The 20,444-nt window shown below is 38.8% G+C and overlaps 1 protein-coding gene across 4 annotated transcripts in view; it reads right to left on the bottom strand.

The window, feature by feature from the left end:
* Positions 1-20,444, bottom strand: part of LOC311591254 (contactin-associated protein like 5-1-like) — an 869,459-nt gene that overhangs the window by 117,307 nt on the left and 731,708 nt on the right. For 3 of the 4 annotated variants that reach the window (XM_084770689.1, XM_084770691.1, XM_084770690.1), the window contains 2 exons: positions 19,654-19,893; positions 2,892-3,116 (listed from right to left, as the gene is read on the bottom strand). In XM_084770689.1, coding sequence (XP_084626815.1) covers positions 2,892-3,116; positions 19,654-19,893 — 465 coding nt within the window. The remainder of the gene's footprint in view (positions 1-2,891; positions 3,117-19,653; positions 19,894-20,444) is intronic. The other variant, XM_084770692.1, reaches the window with a different exon arrangement.

The following is a 20,444-nucleotide window of genomic DNA, read 5'->3' as shown; positions in this document are numbered from 1 at the left end:
GCCTCAGAGGAAGGGGATACACTTAGTCCAGATGAGACTTGATAGGCTGAGGTCAGATGATAGGAGAGCAGATTTCACACTTGCTGAAGATTAGGGAAGGGAGGGTGAAGGTTTGAGCGATGGAGAGGGGAATCTGGAGCTCTGAGGAAGTATAGGGGTACAATTGGTATACTAAATGAAGAAATTAAAATAAAAAGAATGTTTTGAATGAAGACTCAAGAAAATATACCAGAGAGGAATTTAAAGAAGTATTCACTACTATTTGACCATGTCCCCTGGAGGGGGAGACCTGGTGGCACTCAGAGGAAGGATAGCAGGTTACCAAGAAGAGACTTGATACCCTATGAGCATATACAAGGGGAGGAAATCCCCCTCAGGAACAGTCATAAAGGAGGGGAATAAGGGGAAAGTGGGAGGAATGGAAGAATGGGAGGATACAAGGGATGGGATAACCATTGAGATGTAACAAGAATAAATTAATAAAAAATTATTATCTTTAAAAAAGAATTATTCGTTACTAAAGCAATGTCAATCATTTAAAAGAATTTTGTTTTAAATTTTAAAAGATTAGCACTTTTCATTTAGTGCTTGTGATGAAAACAACAGAACCAGGTGGGTGGTGTACACCTCTAATCTAAGCACTCACCACCTGAGACAACAGACCTGAGACGTCCAGTGAGATTCTTTGACAAGAAAAGCAAAAAATCTAAAACCTGATAGTGTTACTGAGCATAATAAGGGAGGTTGAAACTGTCCTCTGTTACTCACTGTGATATTACCAATTATGATGTCCTGTGCCTCAGTTTTCACAACTATAGAAGACTGAAATAGTAGGTATATTAATATCAGCTAGTAACCAGAGTTACTAATAGAGGTAAGGACCGTATGTGTTCATGAGAATAATTAGACAAAGAGGTTCCTGTTCTCTATTTCATGTGTTCTTGGCAGTCTTATATTCAAAGTTATACTATAATTGATATAGGTATGTGAAAGCTCTACCCTAAAAACACTGTGGGAAATATATATATATATATATATATATATCTTACTATTGTCTAAATACACGGTGAGAAGGAGGACCCAGGATCCAAAAGCAGCCTCATGCAATTAGCAATCTTTACTTGGCAAAACTGAAGATCTGGTCTGTTGACATTATTTTAGCCATTAATTTATAAACTAATAAGTAGCTGGTTAAATATCTCATGGGCTTCATAAAGAATAAGTCCCTATCTTTCTCCTATTCTTCCTCCTATTCTTTGTCTTCATCCTCCCCTTCTTCATTTTTTCTTTCTCTTCCCCTTCCTGCTCTTCTTCTTTCACTTCCGCCTCCTCATTTTTTCAGTCTCTCCCTCCTTTCCTGCCTGTCTTTATTTTCTGTTTCTTCTCTCTATCTTGTTCTCATAATAAATGATATCTAAACATCCTATGGACTATCTATTGTTGTTCCTGTGCTTTCACCTAATTCATCCCACACATCCCCAGTTTTCATTGTATCTTTTAGATTAAATGAATAGGTTTTTATATTCAAATCATATGAAATACACCACAAGAAAGAAAGATAATACAAAAAACAGTCATAAAAATCATACCAAGGAAAATTTAATCTATGCTTCTCAGGTGAAAACAGCATTGCATGTATCCCTGCTTCTGCTGGGACATACCGCAGTCCACCCTGAAGCTTAACTGACTAATTTGGATGAACTAGCCAAAAATCTAGAATCCTGTTAGAGTAACAGAAGATTTCTGGATGAGTAGAACCATATTCCTGATAACAGGAAAGTGTTGTGTGAGATCATGCTACATATGTGAGTTTCCTTAGTTCATTTTTTCAACCAACTTTTCCATATGGTAGGATTCTGATTCCAAAATGTACTTGCTATAGCTCTATTAGGATGTTTTGTCCTGACATAGAATGATAAAAAAAAATCATTTGATAAGAAAGCTCAACTTTGATGTGCCATCAACACTACTTGTATGCGTTAATTTCTGTCCTTTCTATAACCCTGTTATATCCACTAAGTTTACTGTGTTTCTAAAGCTTTATTAACATCATTATTGTATGCTTATAATTAGAGCATCATCATGATTGCTTAGGTGCTATAGATACCTTGGAAACTGAGAAGCAAAGTCTTCTTTGCAAATTTTATTTTACTAAGTATGTCACCAGCAAAGAAGTTCAAATAACAGAGAACTGCAGATTTCAACAGACATTTTAGTTCACCAATGTATGTGAATTTGAGGGAATAAACAATGCCATTTAAGAATGCATGAATTTTGTAACTACTTGTAATAATTGCAGGAAAGAAAAGAAGTAACAAGCGTTCATTTGTAAAACAGTACTCTTTGACAAAGTAAAATAATCTAGGGGCTGCCATTTTGGAATGGCAAATATCACAGACCTGTAGTCAGTCATTATATAAAAAGAATTAATGCCTATGAGAAAATCAGACTAAGAAATGATGTCCTGTGCCACAGGGTTATGGCTCCCACATCATATTTCTCTCAAAGACCTGGATAATGCCTGTGTATAAGCACAGCCCATATTTATGTGTTACCAGCTTGAGTGGTGATCATGGCAGCAAAGATGGCAATATACATGAGGCTACTATTCTTCTGGCATTCAGACCTGATTATGAGCTTTTACATTTAATAAATTTGAGCATGGAGCAAATAATAACAAATTACTGCAATGCAATCAAGAGAAATTAGTCAATGAATTTGAGACTTGAGTGGCAAAGTGACACTGGCCAAGAATACCAATTACAGATAATAAAAGTGAAGTGAAAGGAAGGCTAGGCTGAGGCTGCCTAGCTGTCTCTGCAGAGTAGTGCAGACATGAGCTATCCCTTTTGGCAAGGCTAGCCTTGTGGCTTCATGCCACAAACACTCACCATTGTTGGAAAGGAGGAGAGCGAGAAAATTCTGAGAAGAAAAATTGAGGAAGAGCAAGAGGCTGGGTGCCTGTGCTGTCACAAAACTCAGTGTAATGGTTTCTTTGGATGGAGCTGTATCTGTGTAGATAGCTGAAGATGACAGTCTTGTATTCTTGGTCACTGAGTGTGGATCTTGAAACATGTATGTAACAGAGGTGCCAGAATCAAAAAGAGCTGAAATCTCTGTGAAAGAGAAGACAAGAGAACATACTTTCAAACATTTAGTCAACTATTCAGGGTAGCTAAAATGCCTGTTCATTACTTCCTCTGCACCCAGCACTGAGTGAGTGGTATTAAGAAATCAGAAAATGTGCTTCTTGATAATTTTGAAGAGGTTCAAAACCATTACTGTGTATATACACACATACGTTTGTGGATCTGTAGTGATTTGTGGGACTAAGGTTAGGATGCCAACCCTAATCCTTATCTACTGTTTTTCTGAGACACTGAACCTGGAGCTTATTGCTTGGCTAGAATGGCAAGTAATGAAGCTCAGAACTCTGTCTCACCTCTCTTAGGGATGCATCTTGTTTTCTCCAAGGGAACTGGGGCTCAACACAAAGTGCAAGCACTTTGCTGACAGAAGCATTTCCCAAGCACTGGTAGCCATTGTTTGTAATTACAAATATGGCTGGGGAGGTTAATCCTAAATGCAACTTTCCCTATGTATCATCATGTTATTCAGTGAGATAGTTTTTATAAAGCATTGCCTAACAGAGCTCGGACGTGAGGAATTTCTGTATTATTAGAGCATATAATGTAAAGATTGGAAGATGACTCGGTTCATCATGTTTGCTGCTCAAGTGTGAAGAAGTGAGTTTGGATATCCAGCATCTACATTAAAAGATAGGAGTGATGGTGTGCACATGTAACTCATACCTGGGGATGCATAGACAGGAAGATGCCAGTGTTCCTTTGCTAGTATTGCACTAGAGATGCTACATTTTGAAGAACAACTGAAAAAGACACCTGCCCTCCACATACATGTACAGACACAAGTGAACATACACATATGCATACCCACACACATGATCACAAACATATGTACACACATACTGGAAATACACAAAAGAAATGAAAAAAGAAGAACATAATTTAACCTAAGTTTATCTCAGTAGCCTTCATAAAATATGTCTTGTGATTGACAATATATCTGTCAACATGTGGGAATACTTATTCTGCCTGAGTCCAGGCTGCTCCTGAACTAACTTTAAATGTGATATTTTTATGTACAGGTATGAAGGAAAGGTTACATCTTATAGATCCTTGAGCACACACTTGCCTGGGAAACTGTGCAGTAAACATGAATTCTTAGGAGTATGATAGGATTTTCTTCTTCCCAAAGAAGAAAGCTTCCCTCAATATTCTCTGGCTAACTGTGGCTCACCAAGTACATAACCAAATTCGGCTTTGCTTCCTAATGCTCTTGCTATTTTTCTACGTTGTTAAAATTCTAACAGTCAGTAATCATATCACCTATTTTATGCTATATGTTTGTGCATATTGTCTAGTAGATGTGAAGTGCTAGTGCAATTTTGGAAATGTTTCAGAAAGAATATTTTTCTTCTATCAAGCAAGTTATGTCAGTGTTTCCTATGCTAGAAGTATAAAGCAAACCCTTTTGGCCATGAAGATAATGGAGCATCATTTGTTTGGCACAAGTGTTTTACATAGGTACATATCACCTGTAGTTTCAGCTACTATTTTCCAGTTAACATAATAAAAGCCCTGGTTTGATGTTTGTGTATATAGTCAAATGTATATGTGATTCATGGTGTATAAAAAGCATATCAGATATGGGAAACACAATGCTATTTTTCCTGTTTTTTAGGACAAGAAGTTAAAAATTAAAAATATTTTTTTGATTAGACATGTCAAATTGATATTCTGGTTGTATACAGGAGCTAATTTTAATTATTTTTAATATTGAAATATTATTTGTTTCAGTTTAAAGATAAATTCAATCATATGTATATATGTTGCTACTCAACCTTTTTTTATGGTTTATGTCAGGAGACGAAGGTGCTGAAATAGGTTTGGTTTTTCCATAGATTGTTTATGAATAAAATCTAGAGCATGTTAAGTGAATTTTCAATTTTATTATGATTTTAGTTTAAGATGGTAGAATATTTTAAAAAAAAAAAACTAAAATCCATCAGTGAGGGAGAATTTTTATAATGTATGCCGTGATCATTGATTGAATGCTAAACACTACTCCAGATAAGAAATGCTGCATTTTCCCACATTATAAATGTGGGAATCAAAGAAGTTTGAGCTTAAATACATAGTTACTATCTGCACAGGAACATTGTGAAATAAATGAGAACCTGAGACCAGAGTATTTCCCCATAGCTCCAATATACATGAATTAAATAAGAGAACACCACATTTACAATGGGAAATATTGCAATGGTTATAACTGGTGGTTACAAATACTTATGAAGTGTAGAGGAGTGTTTATGGGATGAAATAAGGAAAACCAGGGATGTAAATAAAAATCACAAAATGATCTTGACTACAATAAATGCAAGCCACATTTTAAAACATTTTATCTGTGTGTGATTAAGTTAGGGTTAACATTCTAGAATTTACAGTGACAAAAATATTGAACATAAGAAGAGTGCTAAAGGCCAAAAAATACATATTGATAAATAGTGCCCAGTCATAGCATATTTGTAGGTGAAAAAATCATGCCAACAATGCCAAGCTGGTTCATAGGGTAAAGATGATTGCAGCCAAATCTGAGGTCCTGAGTTCAATCTCAGGGGCCACATGGGCATCTCTCGAAAGTTGTCCTTTGACCACACATGTTCATTGGCATGTTGACAAGTATGTGTGTGTGTGTGTGTGTGTGTGTGTGTGTGTGTGTACACATGCACATACTCAGACTCATACATATATAAAGCTACATGAGATAGATCCATAATGGCGGCAAGCAGTATGAACCATGTTTAGAAGCTCCAGTAACAAATTCAGGGAATTGCCCAGAATTCTGAACCAGGAACACCAAGCTCCCACCCCACTACAGCAGGGGTACTCTACAGTTTGAGAGGACCAAAATACAGAAAACTTGCATACCCCTGCACACAGGAAGAGCATGGATTTTCTTGGACTGAAGCATCAGTGGCAGAGGCTGAGGTTTGAAGCTGGAAATTCCCCTGGCAGGGATGATTGGCATGGTAACTGGTGGGAATTGCTGCAGGAGAGGGACTCTGTGCATGAGTTGGGCCCCACAACCATTGGCACATGGCTCATGCCCTGAGAACCAAACTGGACTGGGAGTGTAGTTCAGCCCCAGAGTCCCTAGCTGAGCTAGGCACGGTTAGGGCCCAGAGTCCCTTGCTGAACTTAGCATGGTTTGGTCCCATAGAACCTAGCTGGACTTGGCGGGCAGTTTGGGCACAGAGACTCTAGCTGAGCATGGCACATGGGCCCAGTCTTGAGACTTTGTTGGCACTCGGTGTGCAGTATGGGGCCCAGGGTCTCTGGTTGAATTCAGAGCCCAGTTTGGGTCCAGAGTCCCTGGTTGAATTCAGCGCACAGTTAGGGTCCAGAGACCTTGGCTGAGCTTGGCATGCAGTTGGACCCTGACACTCTAGCTGAGCTTGGCGGATAGTTTGGGTCTTGAGACTGTAGCTGAGCTTAGTGCTCGGTCCTGGGTCTGAGACTTTGGCTGGACTTGGTGAACAGATTGGGCCCATAATCTCTAGCTGAAATTGGCATACAGTTTGGATGCAGAGTGCCTGGCTGAACTTGGAATGCAGTTCAGTTCCTGAGACTCTAGCTGAGCTTGGCTCACTGTTTGGACCCTGAGACTCTTGTTGAGATTGAAGCACAGTCACTGCGCTGAGTCTCTGCTGAATTCAGTGAGCAGTTTGGGCCCAGTGACTTTAGCTGAACTCGACAGGTGATTTTGGTCCAACGTCCCTAGCTGAGCTTTGTGGGAAGTTTGGCATGTGGTCCAGGCTGCAAGACTCTACCTGAACTCAGTCTATTATTTAGGCTGGTGACCCTGGTTGTACTCAGCACTAACTGGGCTAAGTGCATGGATTAGGCACAGAGACCTTTTTTGGTCCAGAGACCCGTTTGTGTACAGAGACATGAACTATGTGCAGTTTGGGCCCCATGACACTAACCTGGACTCTGTGAGTGCTCTGGACCCCAAAATGCTACCAGAAACCACAGACCAGTGGAGCATCAAAACTCCAGGAGTAAATAAATCTCAGGGAGACAGGGAATAGGGTGGCCATTAGACCCCCACCACCTGACTTGCTTAAGTCTCTGGACAGCTCTACTGCTACAGGAGGACCCAGAAGACTGTGGACACTTTGGCCTGACCCAACACATGTTTAGAGACTCAGGACAATTACAGGACCCATGGTACAGGGGATCTGGAGATCACTGCCTGTGAGAGACCCCAACTACAGGGCTAGCCTCCTGTCATCCATACCAGTAAACATCAGAGCTTCCAGCCTAGGGAAAACATAAGAAAACAGGTGAATCAATCCCAGACTCACTCCACCTAACTCCGGAAGCTACCTGCCAAAAACAGAGATGGCAAGATGACGAAAAGAGAGCATAAAACCATATGCAAAAAAAAAAAAAAAAATCAATCTGGCGTCTCCAGATCCCAGCGATACAAAAAAAAATCAAAAACAAACAAACAACAACAAAAAACCCACAACAACAACAACCAAGAGAATGTAAACACAATGGAAATACAAGAAAAAAGACCTCAAATCCTTAGTAATGAGGATAATAATGGAGAAAGCAAATAAAATTAGTAATCAAATGGAGGAATATGCAGCCAAACAGGTGGAAGACATAAAAGAGGACTATAGTGAGACCCGGGAAAATTTACAGGAAAATACAAACATTCAGATGAAGGAAATCAATAAAACAGTTTGATTGCTAAAGGCCTATAAAGAGGCAATGGAAGAAACTCAGGAATATACAAACAATTAGATGAAAGAAATAAACAAAACAGTTCAAGATCTGAAGATGAAAATGGACTCAATGATAAACATAAAAATATAAAAAAAACCAGGAATGTGAGAGCTCAGAGAAGTAGGCGAGCAACACAGATGTGAGCCTTTCTAACAGAATCCAAGAGATGGAGGAAAGAATCTCAGGTTTTGAAGATACAATCATAGATCTTGAAGCAACCATTAAAGAAAATGCTAAATCTGGAAAAATTCTGACATGAAACATCCAATAAATCATGGACACCATGAAAAGAAGAAATCTGAGGATAATCGGCATTGAGCAGAGAGAAGATGCCAGAATCCAAGGCCAAGAAAATATTCTCAACAAAATCATAGAAGAAAATTTCCCCAATCTAAAGAAAGAGATGTCTATAAACATACAACAGGCCTACTGAACACAAAATAGAATAGACCAGAAAAGAAAAACTTCCTGTCATATAATAATCAAAACACAAAATATACAGAACAAAGAAAAAATATTAAAAGCTTCAAGGGAAAAGGGCCAAATAACATTTAATGGCAAACCTATCAGAATTACACCCTACTTCTTAGCAGAGACCATAAAAGCCAGAAGGCCCTGGACAGAGATCCTGCAAACCTTAAGAGACCACAGATGCCAGGCCAGACTACTTTACCAAGCAAAACTATCAATAATCATTTATGGAGAAAACAAATGATTCCATGACAAAAACAAATTCAAACAATGCCAATCCACAAATCCAGTTATTCAGAAGGTACTAGAAGGAAAACTCCACACTAAAGGCACAAGTTATGACTAAAACTACACAGGAAATAGATAACGACACAACTGCAAAAACACAACCACACAAATGCTCCTGGAACCAACATCAAAATTAAGACTCTTAACAGTCACTGGTCATTAATATCTCTCAACGTCAATGGTCTCAATTCTCTAATAAAAAAAAGCACAGCCTAATTCTTCTGCATTCAAGAAACACATTAACACAAGGTAAAAGGCTAGAAAAATATTCCAAGCAAATGGTCAAGAGAATCAAGCAGGAATACCCAATTTAATATCTAACAAAATAGACTTTCAACCAAAATTAATCAAAAGGGATGAGGAAGGACACTTCATACTCATCAAAGGTAAAGTCAACCAAGATGACATCACAATTCTGAATATCTATGCTCCCAATACAAGGACACCCACATTTGTAAAAGATATGTTAACAAAGCTTAAACCACACATCGATACCCAAGCACTAATAGTGGGAGACTTCAATACCTCACTCTCACTGAAGAATAGGTTATTGAAACAGAAACTAAGCTGAGAAATAACATCATTAACCAATGCCATGAATCAAATGGATCTAACAGATATATGTAGAACCTTTCACCCAAAGAAAAAGGAATATACCTTCTTCTCTACACCCCATGAAACCTTCTCCAAAATTGAACACATAGTAGGTCACAAATCAAGCGTTAACAGATACAAGAGGATTGAAATAATGCCTTGTATCCTATGAGATCACCATGGTCTTAGGCTGCACTTCAACAACAACAGAAATAACAAAAAGCCTACACATACATGGAAACTAAACAACTCTCTACTTATTGACACCTGGATCAGGGAAGAAATTAAGGACTTCCTGAAATATAGTGAAAATGAAGAAACAATATACCCAAATGTGTGTGATACACTGACTATAGTGCTAGGAGGAAATTTGTGGCACTAAGTGCCTTTAAAAAGAGCCCGAACCATCCCACATAAGCAACTTAATGACACAACTGGAAGCACTAGATAAAAAAGAAGCAGAAACACACAAGAGGAGTAGACATCTAGAAATAATCAAATTCAGAACTGAAATTAATAAATTAGAAACTAAGAAAATTGTCCAAAGAATCAACAAAATTAAGAGCTGGTTCTTTGAGAAAATTAACAATATAGACAAACCATTGGCTAAACCAAACAAAATGCAGAGAGACAGTATTCAAGACAATAAAATCAACATTGAAAATTGAGTGATAACAACATACACTGAAGAAATACCAAAAATCGTAAGATCCTACTTGGAAGGCATACATCCCACAAAATTTAAAAATCTAAGGGAAAAGGACAATTTTCTTGATCAATTCCACTTGCTAAACTTGAGTGAAGAACAGATAAACAAGCTAAATAGTCCCATTTCCCCTACAGAAATAGAAGCAATCATTGATAGTCTCCCAACCAAAAAAAGCCCAGCACCAGATGGTTTCAGTGCAGAATTTTACCAGACTGTCAAAGATGTGCTAATACTGATACTCTACAAGGTACTCCAAAAGATAGAAATGGATGGAACATTACCAAATTCATTCAATGATGCCATAGTCACATTTATACCTAAACCTCACAAAGTCCCAAAAAAGAAAGTGAATTTCAAACCAACTTCTCTCTTGAACATTGATGTGAAAACACTCAATAAAATACTTGCAAAACGATATACAAGAACATAGCAAAGAAGTCATTCAACTTGACCAGGTAGGCGTCATTGATGGCATGCATGGATGGTTTAATATAAGGAAATTCATCAATGTAATCTACCATATAAACACACCCAAAGTATAAAAACCACGTGATCATTTCCTTAGAGGCAGAGAAAGCACTTCATAAAATCCAACACCCATTCATGTTTAAAGTTTTGGAGAGATCAGGGATTCAAGGCACATAGGCCAACATAATAAAGGCTACATACAGCAAGTCAATAGCTAAAATCAAATTGTACAGTGGGATACTTAAGGAAATTCCTCTAAAACTGGGTATAAGGCAAGGCTGCCCACTCTCTCCATATCTCCCCAATATAGTACTGAAAGTTCTAATCGGATCAATAAGACAACAAAAGGAGATCAAGGGAATCCAAATGGAAAAGGAAGAATACAAACTATCCCTTTTTACAGATGATATGATAGTGTATATAAGTGACCCAAAAAATTCCACCTGAGAACTATTATAGCTGAGAAACACCTTCAACAAATTGGCTGGATACAGAATTAATTCGAAAAAGTCAGTAGCCTTCCTGACACATGACAATTATGCAAGGGAAGAAAGTAGGAAAAGTACACCCTTTATGTTAGCCACAAGTAATATAAAGTATTTAGGAGTTACTCTAAGCAAGCAACTGAATGACTTGTTTGAAAAAAAATTTCAAAACTCTGAAGAAAGAGATTTAAGGTGACAAGAGAAGATGGAATGATCTTCCTTGCTCATGGAGTGGAAGAATTAATATAGTAATAATGGTGATCTTACCAAAAGTAATTTACAGATTCAATGCAATCCCTATCAAAATACCTACACAATTTTTAAATACATTGGAAGTTCAATTCTGAACTTCATGTGGAAAAACAAAAAACCAGAATAGCTAAAACAATCTTTTACAATAAAAGATCCTCCAGAGGAATCTCCATATCTGATCTCAATCTGTACTATAAAGCAATAATACTTAAAACAGCATGGTACTGGCACAGCAACAGGCTGGTTGATAAGTGGAATCAAATCAAAGACTCAGGTATGAATCCACACATGTATGGTCACTTGATTTTTGACAAAGAAGCCAAATCTACTCAATGGAAAAGGGATAGCATCGTCAACAAATGGTGCTGGTCTAACTGGATGTCTACAGGCAAAAAAAAAAAAAAAAAAAAATACAATAGAACCCATATTCATCACCATGCTCAAAACTCAAATCGAAGTGGATCAAATATCTCAACATAAAACCAGAGACACTAAGTCACTTAGAAGAAAAAGTGGGGAAGAGCCTGGAACACATTGGCACAGGTGACAACTTCCTGAACAGAACACCAACAGCCCAGACCTTAAGGTCAACAATTAACAAGTGGGTACTCATGAGGCTGAGAAGCTTTAGTAAGGCAGGAGACACTATAAACAGAACAAAGTGACAGCCTACAGAGTGAGATAAAATATCCACCAACCCTTCATCAGACAAAGGTCTAATATCCAAAATATATAAAGAACTCAAGAAAATAAACACCACCAAATGAAATAACCCCCTTTGACAAATGGGGCTTAGAACTAAACAGAGAATTATCAACAGAGGAATATAAAATGGCTGAGAAACACTTGAAAATGCTCAACTTCTTAATCATCAGGGAAAGGCAAATCAAAACAACTCTGAGATTCCATCTTACACCCATCAGAATGGCTAAGATAAAAAATTCAAGTGATACCATAAGCTCGTAAGGATGCTGAGAGAGGAACACTCCTTCACTGCTTGTGGGAATGTAAACTAGTACAGCCACTTTGGAAACCTATCTGGCGCTATCTCAGAAAACTGGGAATAGGGCTTCCTCAAGACCCAGCTATTCCACTCCTTGGAATATACCCAGAAGATGCTCCACACACAAGAAGGACATTTGCTCAAACATGTTCATAGCAGCCTTATTCATAATAGCCAGACCATGGAAACAGCCTAAGTGTCCCTTAGTAGAAGAATGGATAAAGAAATTATGGTACATTTACACTATGCAATACAACTCAGCTATTAAAAACAAGGATTTACTGAAATTCGTGGATAAATGGATTGAACTAGAAATGATCATAATGAGTGAGTTAACCCAGAAGCATAAAAAGTCAAATGGTATATACTCACTTATATTTGGACACATGCCGAAGAGGCATGTCTCATGAGTCTTCACTTACCAGGAGAATGGGAAAGAGGGGAGGACATCCTATTGGGACTCTAGGTAAGAGAAGCATTGGAGAATGGGGAAATAGAAAGATCCAGATGGTCCTAGAAACCTACAAAAAGAACATTATGATGGGCAGTTTTGGGCCCAGGGGTCCTGTTCAAACTATGGCACCAGCAAAGTACAATATGGGCAGTAAACTTTGAACCCCTACCCAGACCTAGCCAATGGACAGGACATTCTCCACAGTTGAGTGGATAGTGGGGTCTGGCTTTCACACAAACTCTGATGCCCCATACTTGACCATGTCCCCTGGAGGGGGAGGTCTGGTGGCACTCAGAGGATGGATAGCAGGTTACCAAGAAGAGACTTAATACCCTATGCGCATAGCCAGGGGGAGGTGGTCTCCCTCAGTCACAGTCATAGGGGAGGGGAGTAAGGGGAAAATGGGAGGGAGGGAAGAATGGGAGGAAATAAGGGATGGGATAAAAATTAAGATGTAATATGAATAAATTAATAAAATATATTTTAAATAAGCTACATGAATAATTAAATTTTATTTAAACTTGGTAAAATAAATAGTGGAATCATGTAAGAGCACAATCTTAAATACAAAACTAACTCAAAATGTAACAAGGTCATCAATAGGAGAAACAAAACTATAGGATATTTAGAAGAAATTATAAGTACAAATTATTGCTTCCTTGAATCCATTTCTTTCTCTTCTATGACAGTAAATGTAAAAGAAATAAAAGTAAGACAAGAAAATTTGAGCTCTATCAGAATGAAAGAGTTTTCTGCTTGAAACTGTATGAGGAGGGCTATAAGAAGAAAACCCAGGGAATGGAAGATAAATTTGCAAATTAAATTTTTACATGCATATATTTTCAAAAGACAAAAAAAATGCAACTTAATGACAATGAGAATAAAAATCTGAAAAATGTTCAAATATTGAGTTATTCATAAAAGATATTGAAATGAATGGTAATGATTTAAAGAATGTTTAGCATGACTAGTCGTTACATATAAGCAAGACAGAGCCACAGTATGACACCATTTCATGTACAATTGGATGTCTGCTACAAGACAAGCATACAATTACAAGTTGAGAGAGTGCAAAAAAACCCACAAACACACACACACACACACATAGAAAAAAAACTGGAGTTTTTGAAGAACAATTATGGTAAGGATGGACAATCTGAAATCCAATTTGAAAAACAACTTGGCAATTCCTCAAAAGATAAAGTCCCATTTTCAAGGCTCTTTACCCCACTGTTCAGATATAGACAAAGGACAGCTCATTCTTCACTGTAGAGGCTAGAGAGCATGGAATGCTGCTATTTGAACACTTCCCCTTGGTAGAGAGGACCTGAGGACTTCTGGTGGGTAAATCAATACTCATAGACAGCATTCATCAGAATCCAGCAGAAACAGGTTTCTGACAGCCAAGACGGTCCAATTTCCGTGGCATATACCTGTAGTTACATAATAAACCTAAAAGGTAACTCCCAGGCTCTTTTGGTACCTAACACACATACAGGTTATGTATTTCAAAGCCCAGAGTAGCATCCTGGCTCATTGGTTCATCTTATCTCCTCCACTATGCAAATTCCCAGAATATTCCAGATTACAAACCTGGCTAGCCTCCTGCCCCCTCCTCCTGCTTCTATTCTTAGTATCTCTGCTATTCTGCCACTCCACTACACCTATAGGAGAGATAGCCCTGGCCCTGACCAATCTTATCTGCTTCTTTTTCTCTCTAATCTGGAGTAATCTAGTTGTTTCTATATGCTCTCTTTCTCATATATACAAATGATAAAATTATACTGCGTATGGAGCAGTTATTACCATGGTTTTTTCACCATGCCCTCACTGGTGGAGGAAAAGAAATCAAATTCTGAAGTGTCTTCCACAGGATCACACGGCACACATGTGCCCCAACAGCTTCATGCTCCCAAGTAGATAAATGTAATAAAAGCCATCCAAATCCAAAATAAAAGGTAACATTTTTAAACATGCACTTCTGTTTCAGTAATAATATTCATAAATATCAGACAATAGAGACAGTTTAATTTCCATTGACCAACAAACAGGTAAACAAAATGGGGAGTATGCACAAAACACTTTGGCAATAGAAAAAAATGCTGTAGAAGGCACGAAGGGAAAACTATCTCTAATTGGGAGAAAAGTAATGGGAAGAAGCAGCATGTGTTAAAGTTTCTTTTAATGAGAGTTCCATCCTAGGCAAATTCAGAGGCAGAAAGAGTGGAGTGGCTTCTAGTGAGGGCTGTGGAAATCTAATGCTCAAGAGAAATAAGGTGGCTGACAATGAAAAGAATCTGAAACTAGATAATTGTTCATATGTAAAAGCAACAGGAACATTGACAGCATACAACTTAACAGGGGGGACTTTTTTTGTTTACAACATTTAATGGATACCTCTTTTCTAAAGAAACTGTATTTTTAAAAGTATGTTATTTTCTCATTTAATTTTTTATAGCAGGATGACTTATACAATCTGAAATTTAAGTAAAATTTCAGCCACAGAATTTGCTAAATATAGAATTATTTTTTGCATTTAAATTGAATCTAGAGAAAAGATTAGCAATAAGTAAAGATTTTTTTTAAAGCATAAAAAAGAAACACCTACATACCTGGAAGGATATTTCTATGCAGAATGAAATCAGAATCACAAATGGGACAAAGCCCAAATGCAAAGAACCACACAAAATAAACCAAAGTTCTCAACCCCTGTCAGGGATTGTCACAGCACCAGGGTTGGAATGCCAGCTCTGATGCTAAGTGTTTTTTGTCCTCCAGAGGACTTTATTTCTTAGCACTCAAGTCAGGGGGCAAATAAGCACCTGTATCCACAGTTCCAAGGAAACCAGTGTTCTCTTCTGGCCTTCTTGGGCCCCCTTCACACAAATGGCATAAATTTGTACAATCATACACATAAATATAAAAATAAGTCTGTACAGACAAGTCAAGAGAATAAAGCCTTGATGAAAGGATCTGCACCACTGATCGCATGACTTTGAAGGGAATCCTGGGATATCTACATTGCCGTCACTCACTTGTGTTGGCAGAAGCTGTAAGAAGTAGGATTTTCTCTGACACACTCACTCACTATCATGTCCCATGTCAACATGAATCAAAAATCAACGGAGCCAAGGCACTGCGGGCTGCAACTTATAAAGTTATAAGCTCAGATAGACATTTCTTCTTCTTCTTTTTGTTATGACAATATATGAAACAGAAAGTCAGAAATTTGGCCCAACACTGGTGAAGGAGTTCATGTCCTTAACACCATTCTTGGTATTTCACATGTTTAAAACCCTCATCCCTGACATCCATGATGCTGCAATAAGAAGCAGAAAAGTGAAGGCTTTCATGGGACATGCCCCTTGGGCTAGAAAGCCTTCACTTACCAGGAAACAGGGACAGAGGAGAGGACATCCTATTGGGACTATAGATGAGAGAAGCATGGGAGAGTAGCAAAGTAGAAAGATCCAGAGGGTCCTAGAAACCTGCAAGTAGAATATTATGATAGGCAGATTTGGTCCCAGGGGTCCCACTCAAACTAAGGCACCAACCGAGGACACTACAGTCTGTAAAACTTTAAATCCCTACCCAGATCTAGTCAATGGGCAGAACATTCTTCACAGTTGAGTGGAGAGTGCAGTCTGACTTTCACACGTACTCTCATGCCTCACATTTGACCATGTCCCCTGCAGGGGGAGACCTGGTAGCACTCAGAGGAAGGACAGCAGGTTACCGAGCAGAGACTTGATACCCTATGAGCATATACAAGGGGAGGAAATCCCCCTCAGGAACAGTCATAGGGGAGGGGAATAATGGGAGAATGGGAGGGAGGGAAGAATGGGAGGATACAAGTGATAGGCATTGAGACGTAACAAGAATAAATTTAAAAAAGAAAAAGAAAAATTTCCAACAACCAGAAGAAGAAGAAGAAGAAGAAGAAGAAGAAGAAGAAGAAGAAGAAGAAGAAGAAGAAGAAGCAGAAGCAGAGAAGTGTACCCCAGTGGAGACCACTCTTTGGTCAAGGATTTCTCTTAGCATATGGTTCTCCTTTTCAGCTCCACATCATTTCTCTCAGATGCAATTGTCAATACAAATATTTAGCTTGGAAGGAAGTCTTACAACCATTGCTTATGCAGGGCATCATTTAATATGAATATTGAGGTAGAAATTGGAAAGAGTGGAAACATAGGCCCCTGCGGAGGCTAAGGGGACACATTATTTAACTTATGGATCAAACTGAGAAACAGTATTTAGACAGAAATGGACACAGTTGTGGCAATATTGATAGATGAGAATGAATACAAATTTTGCACAAAAGGGGAATCGGTAACAATGAGGATAAACTTAGAGGAAGGCTTGTGGGATGTTTGAATAATGTCCCTTAAGAAATGCAGGTAGAGCCACTGTTCAAGTCCCTCCAGCATCAGAAGATTTTGACATTGCTGCTACAGGTACAGTGTTGGTACACCTTAGTGTCATGTCTGTGCTCCTACACTTGCATGTGCTTCATGTACTGGACACTCAAGGATGCACTCCAACTTTTTCAGAGATTGTTAGCAGAACTCTTTCCTTTTGTGAAAACCGAGAGCAATATTTTTTGTCTAATTAGTTTAAAATGCTTAGACAGGCATGGTGCTTCACGCCTTTAATCCCAGCACTCGAGAGGCAGAGGCAGGTGGATCTCTGTGAATTCGAGTCCAGCCTGGTATACAAAGACGGTTCCAGGACAGCCAGGCCAGGGCTATTACACAGAGAAACCATGTCTCAGAAAACAAAAACAAAACAAACAAACAAATAAAATAATGTTATATATGCTTTCATGCTCTCTTTTATTGTTTTATCATTACCATGACATAGGTCAAGATAAACCATGAAGAGGGAACCTTAATAGAAAAAGAGATGCCTCTATCAGATTGTCCTGTATGCAAGCCTGTGGGAGAATTAGGAGGTCCCAGCCTAGTCTGAGCAGTGCCACCCCTGGGCCAGGGGTCATGCATTAACCACAACTGCAGGCTGAGCAAGTCACAGGGAGCAAGCTGGTATATACATCCTGTCACAGTCTCTGCAACAGTCTGTGCCTCCAGGCCATTGCCTTGGTTTACTGCTTTATCTTCTGATGATAAACTGTGACTTCTAATTCAAATAAGCCCCTTTCTCCCCAAGTTCTTTTCATCATAATATTTATCATAGCAAAAGAGACTATATTGAAATAGAAATCAGAAGCAGGTTATAGAATATTGCTAGGATATATCTGCATTTGCTGTTTCGATGAGTATTGTGGGATGCATTCTGCACTTTGTTCTGGAAAAGCCATTGTGTGCTCAGAGGTTACTGTACAAATTTGAAACATAATGCTGGGAGCAAAAGATGGTTTGGCACCTGGCTTGTGAAGTTTTAGAGGGAAAATAGGCTCTAGCAGGGATGTTCATGTGATATTTTTTATTAACAATCTATGGAGGTGAAACATGTACTTCACTGAGATAACAGATGGCACTGAGAGGTCCACTGTGATTGATAAGAGACCAGCATCACTGAGAGAAAATCTTTTGGTAGAAGTGCTACTTGGGGTCATCAGACAACACTATAGGCCAGAGAGGCCAGAGCTACATTTCAAGCTCACACCAAACATGGTAATATGTAAGAATCTTCCAGATGGAACTTTTTTTTCTGGTATGAAACTACTGTACTGAGAGGTTAATAGAGAGAAGGTGAAGTGTGGATCAGGAGAGGCCAGGAGAGGCCAATGCTGAGGTGTAACCTCAGATGAGTCATTGGGAGATGTTCAACTTTGGCACCATGTGATAGTATAAGAGTCACAGAAGAGAGTCCAGAAAGCCACCAGTGATGGTAGAGACCCATCATTTCAGAGATGTCAGGACTCTGGGACAAGAGCCAAAGTAAGTAGGAGCCATGGGACAGAACTGGCCTGAGTAGAGAAGAGGAGCCATGTGCACTATAGATAGCAGAGCCAGAATAGTGAAACTTTCTAGGCACTTGGGAGCCCAGATCATGAGTGGGTACAAGGTGCCAAGCACGGAACTTTTTTTTTTTACACTTTCTATAGTTATTTTTGCTTTGCTTTGATTATGACTGTGTCCTGGTTCCTTCCTATTCAAAAAAAGAAAAAATATAACTTATCTTTGATAATAGAGGAATAAATACTTCAGAGCCTTTGGGAATTTAGAGAGATTTCAGATAATTAAAGAGACTGAATTTTAAAAGGTGTTTGGGTTTTTAAAAATTGTAGGTCTTTTAAAAGTGATAATGCAGCTAGGTGTAGTAGTGTATGCCTGCAATTCTACTACTTGGGGATACTGAGGCAGGTGAGTCACTGAGTTAGAGGCCAGTCTGGTCTATAAAGTGAGTCAGGGACAGCCAAGGCAACACAGAGAAACCCTGTCTCAAAAAACAAATAAATAAATAAGAAAGAATGTTTTATATAGTGATACTGATGTTAATATGAGACCTTAGAGAAAAAAAAAACCAATGGAATTTTATAGTTTTATAGTTGTGTATTCATGTGCCAAGTTGACAAGAGGTCAATAGTCCTTGTTAATTTTTGTAGTCCTTGTTAATTTTTGTCAACTTAACAGTGGTCACAGTCATCTAGGAAGAAGAAATTTGAATAAGAAAATTGATGATATACTCCCCATCTTCTGCTGTTTCTTCAGCCAAGATCATATGTCCACTTTCAATTATTAATAAACACTGCTGGACTGTCAGCCCACACACAAGCCCAGTGCACAGATATAATTATGTTGATGAACTAAGCAGAGTACAAATACAGGAAGGCTTTCTGAGAGTACAAAACATGGGCACTGCTTGAGAGCATGGAGGACATTGGTTTGATAATTCCATATAGGTACTGCATTGCTACATGTAGTAGGAATGGAGGATAGGTACCATTGGTTTAACCATGGCATATGGGTCATGGAACACTTCATGCAATAGAATTGGTTTGGATGACATAAGGCCATAGGATCATTTGCCACAATATTTGGATGTTACAGGCCCACACACAATAGTGATATACGTGCCCACCTTACCTTTTTGGCAGAAAGGTCCTTCATATGGTGAATTGGTACAGTCACAGGAGTAGCCACTATGCTTCTCCACACACTTGCCCCCATTATGGCAGTTGCTTCCATAGCTGCTGCAGTGACCTGGACAACCAGGTCTGACTCCAGATGTGACCTTTGCCCTCTCTTCCAGGTCGACTTTCAGTCCATTCAAGTGTAAAGAACGGATGCATCCAAGAAAGCCTTTCTGTCTTGATGATGTCCCTCCTAATGGTGAAAAATAAAAGAGAAAACATGAAAGGTGTCACAGCTCTATGACATATATGTAACTGGTAGATCATAAGAGTCCCTAGCTGCCCTCTCATGCCACATCATGCTGTAGTCTGTCTCCCTAGATAGAACAAGAGCCCTGCTGTGACCACGTATCTCTTCCTCTTCCCTTTTTAACTGCAAAAAAGCCTACCCTTTCCCTACTGACAAGACATTAGAGAGTCTTGAGGTGAGGTTAGATGCTGATGATGCCTATCATGCAGAATATGGTATTTCGTGCGGGACTTGTCCATGTCACCTTGAAAATCGGTAAGAACAACATGTTTCCTTTGTGTTCTCTGGATTGGAGAGCTCCTCCCTCGCATTTCTGGGCCTATCAGGTTTTGTGGTCTTGATGCTATTACTCTTCCAAGGGAGCTCACCTGAAGGGTGATTTAAACTGAGTGTCCTCCTATCCACCTATACCCTCTTCTTACATGAGAGGATCATCTTTGTGGTAACACTTCGCTGTGTTGCTATTGTCAGCTCTGCTGAACTTTTGTTTCAGT

Source organism: Acomys minous (assembly GCF_964271855.1).
Source record: "Acomys minous genome assembly, chromosome: 1".
NCBI lineage: Eukaryota > Metazoa > Chordata > Mammalia > Rodentia > Muridae > Acomys > Acomys minous.
The sequence above is the reverse complement of the archived record's forward strand: the minus strand, read 5'-3'. Positions and strand labels throughout refer to the sequence as shown.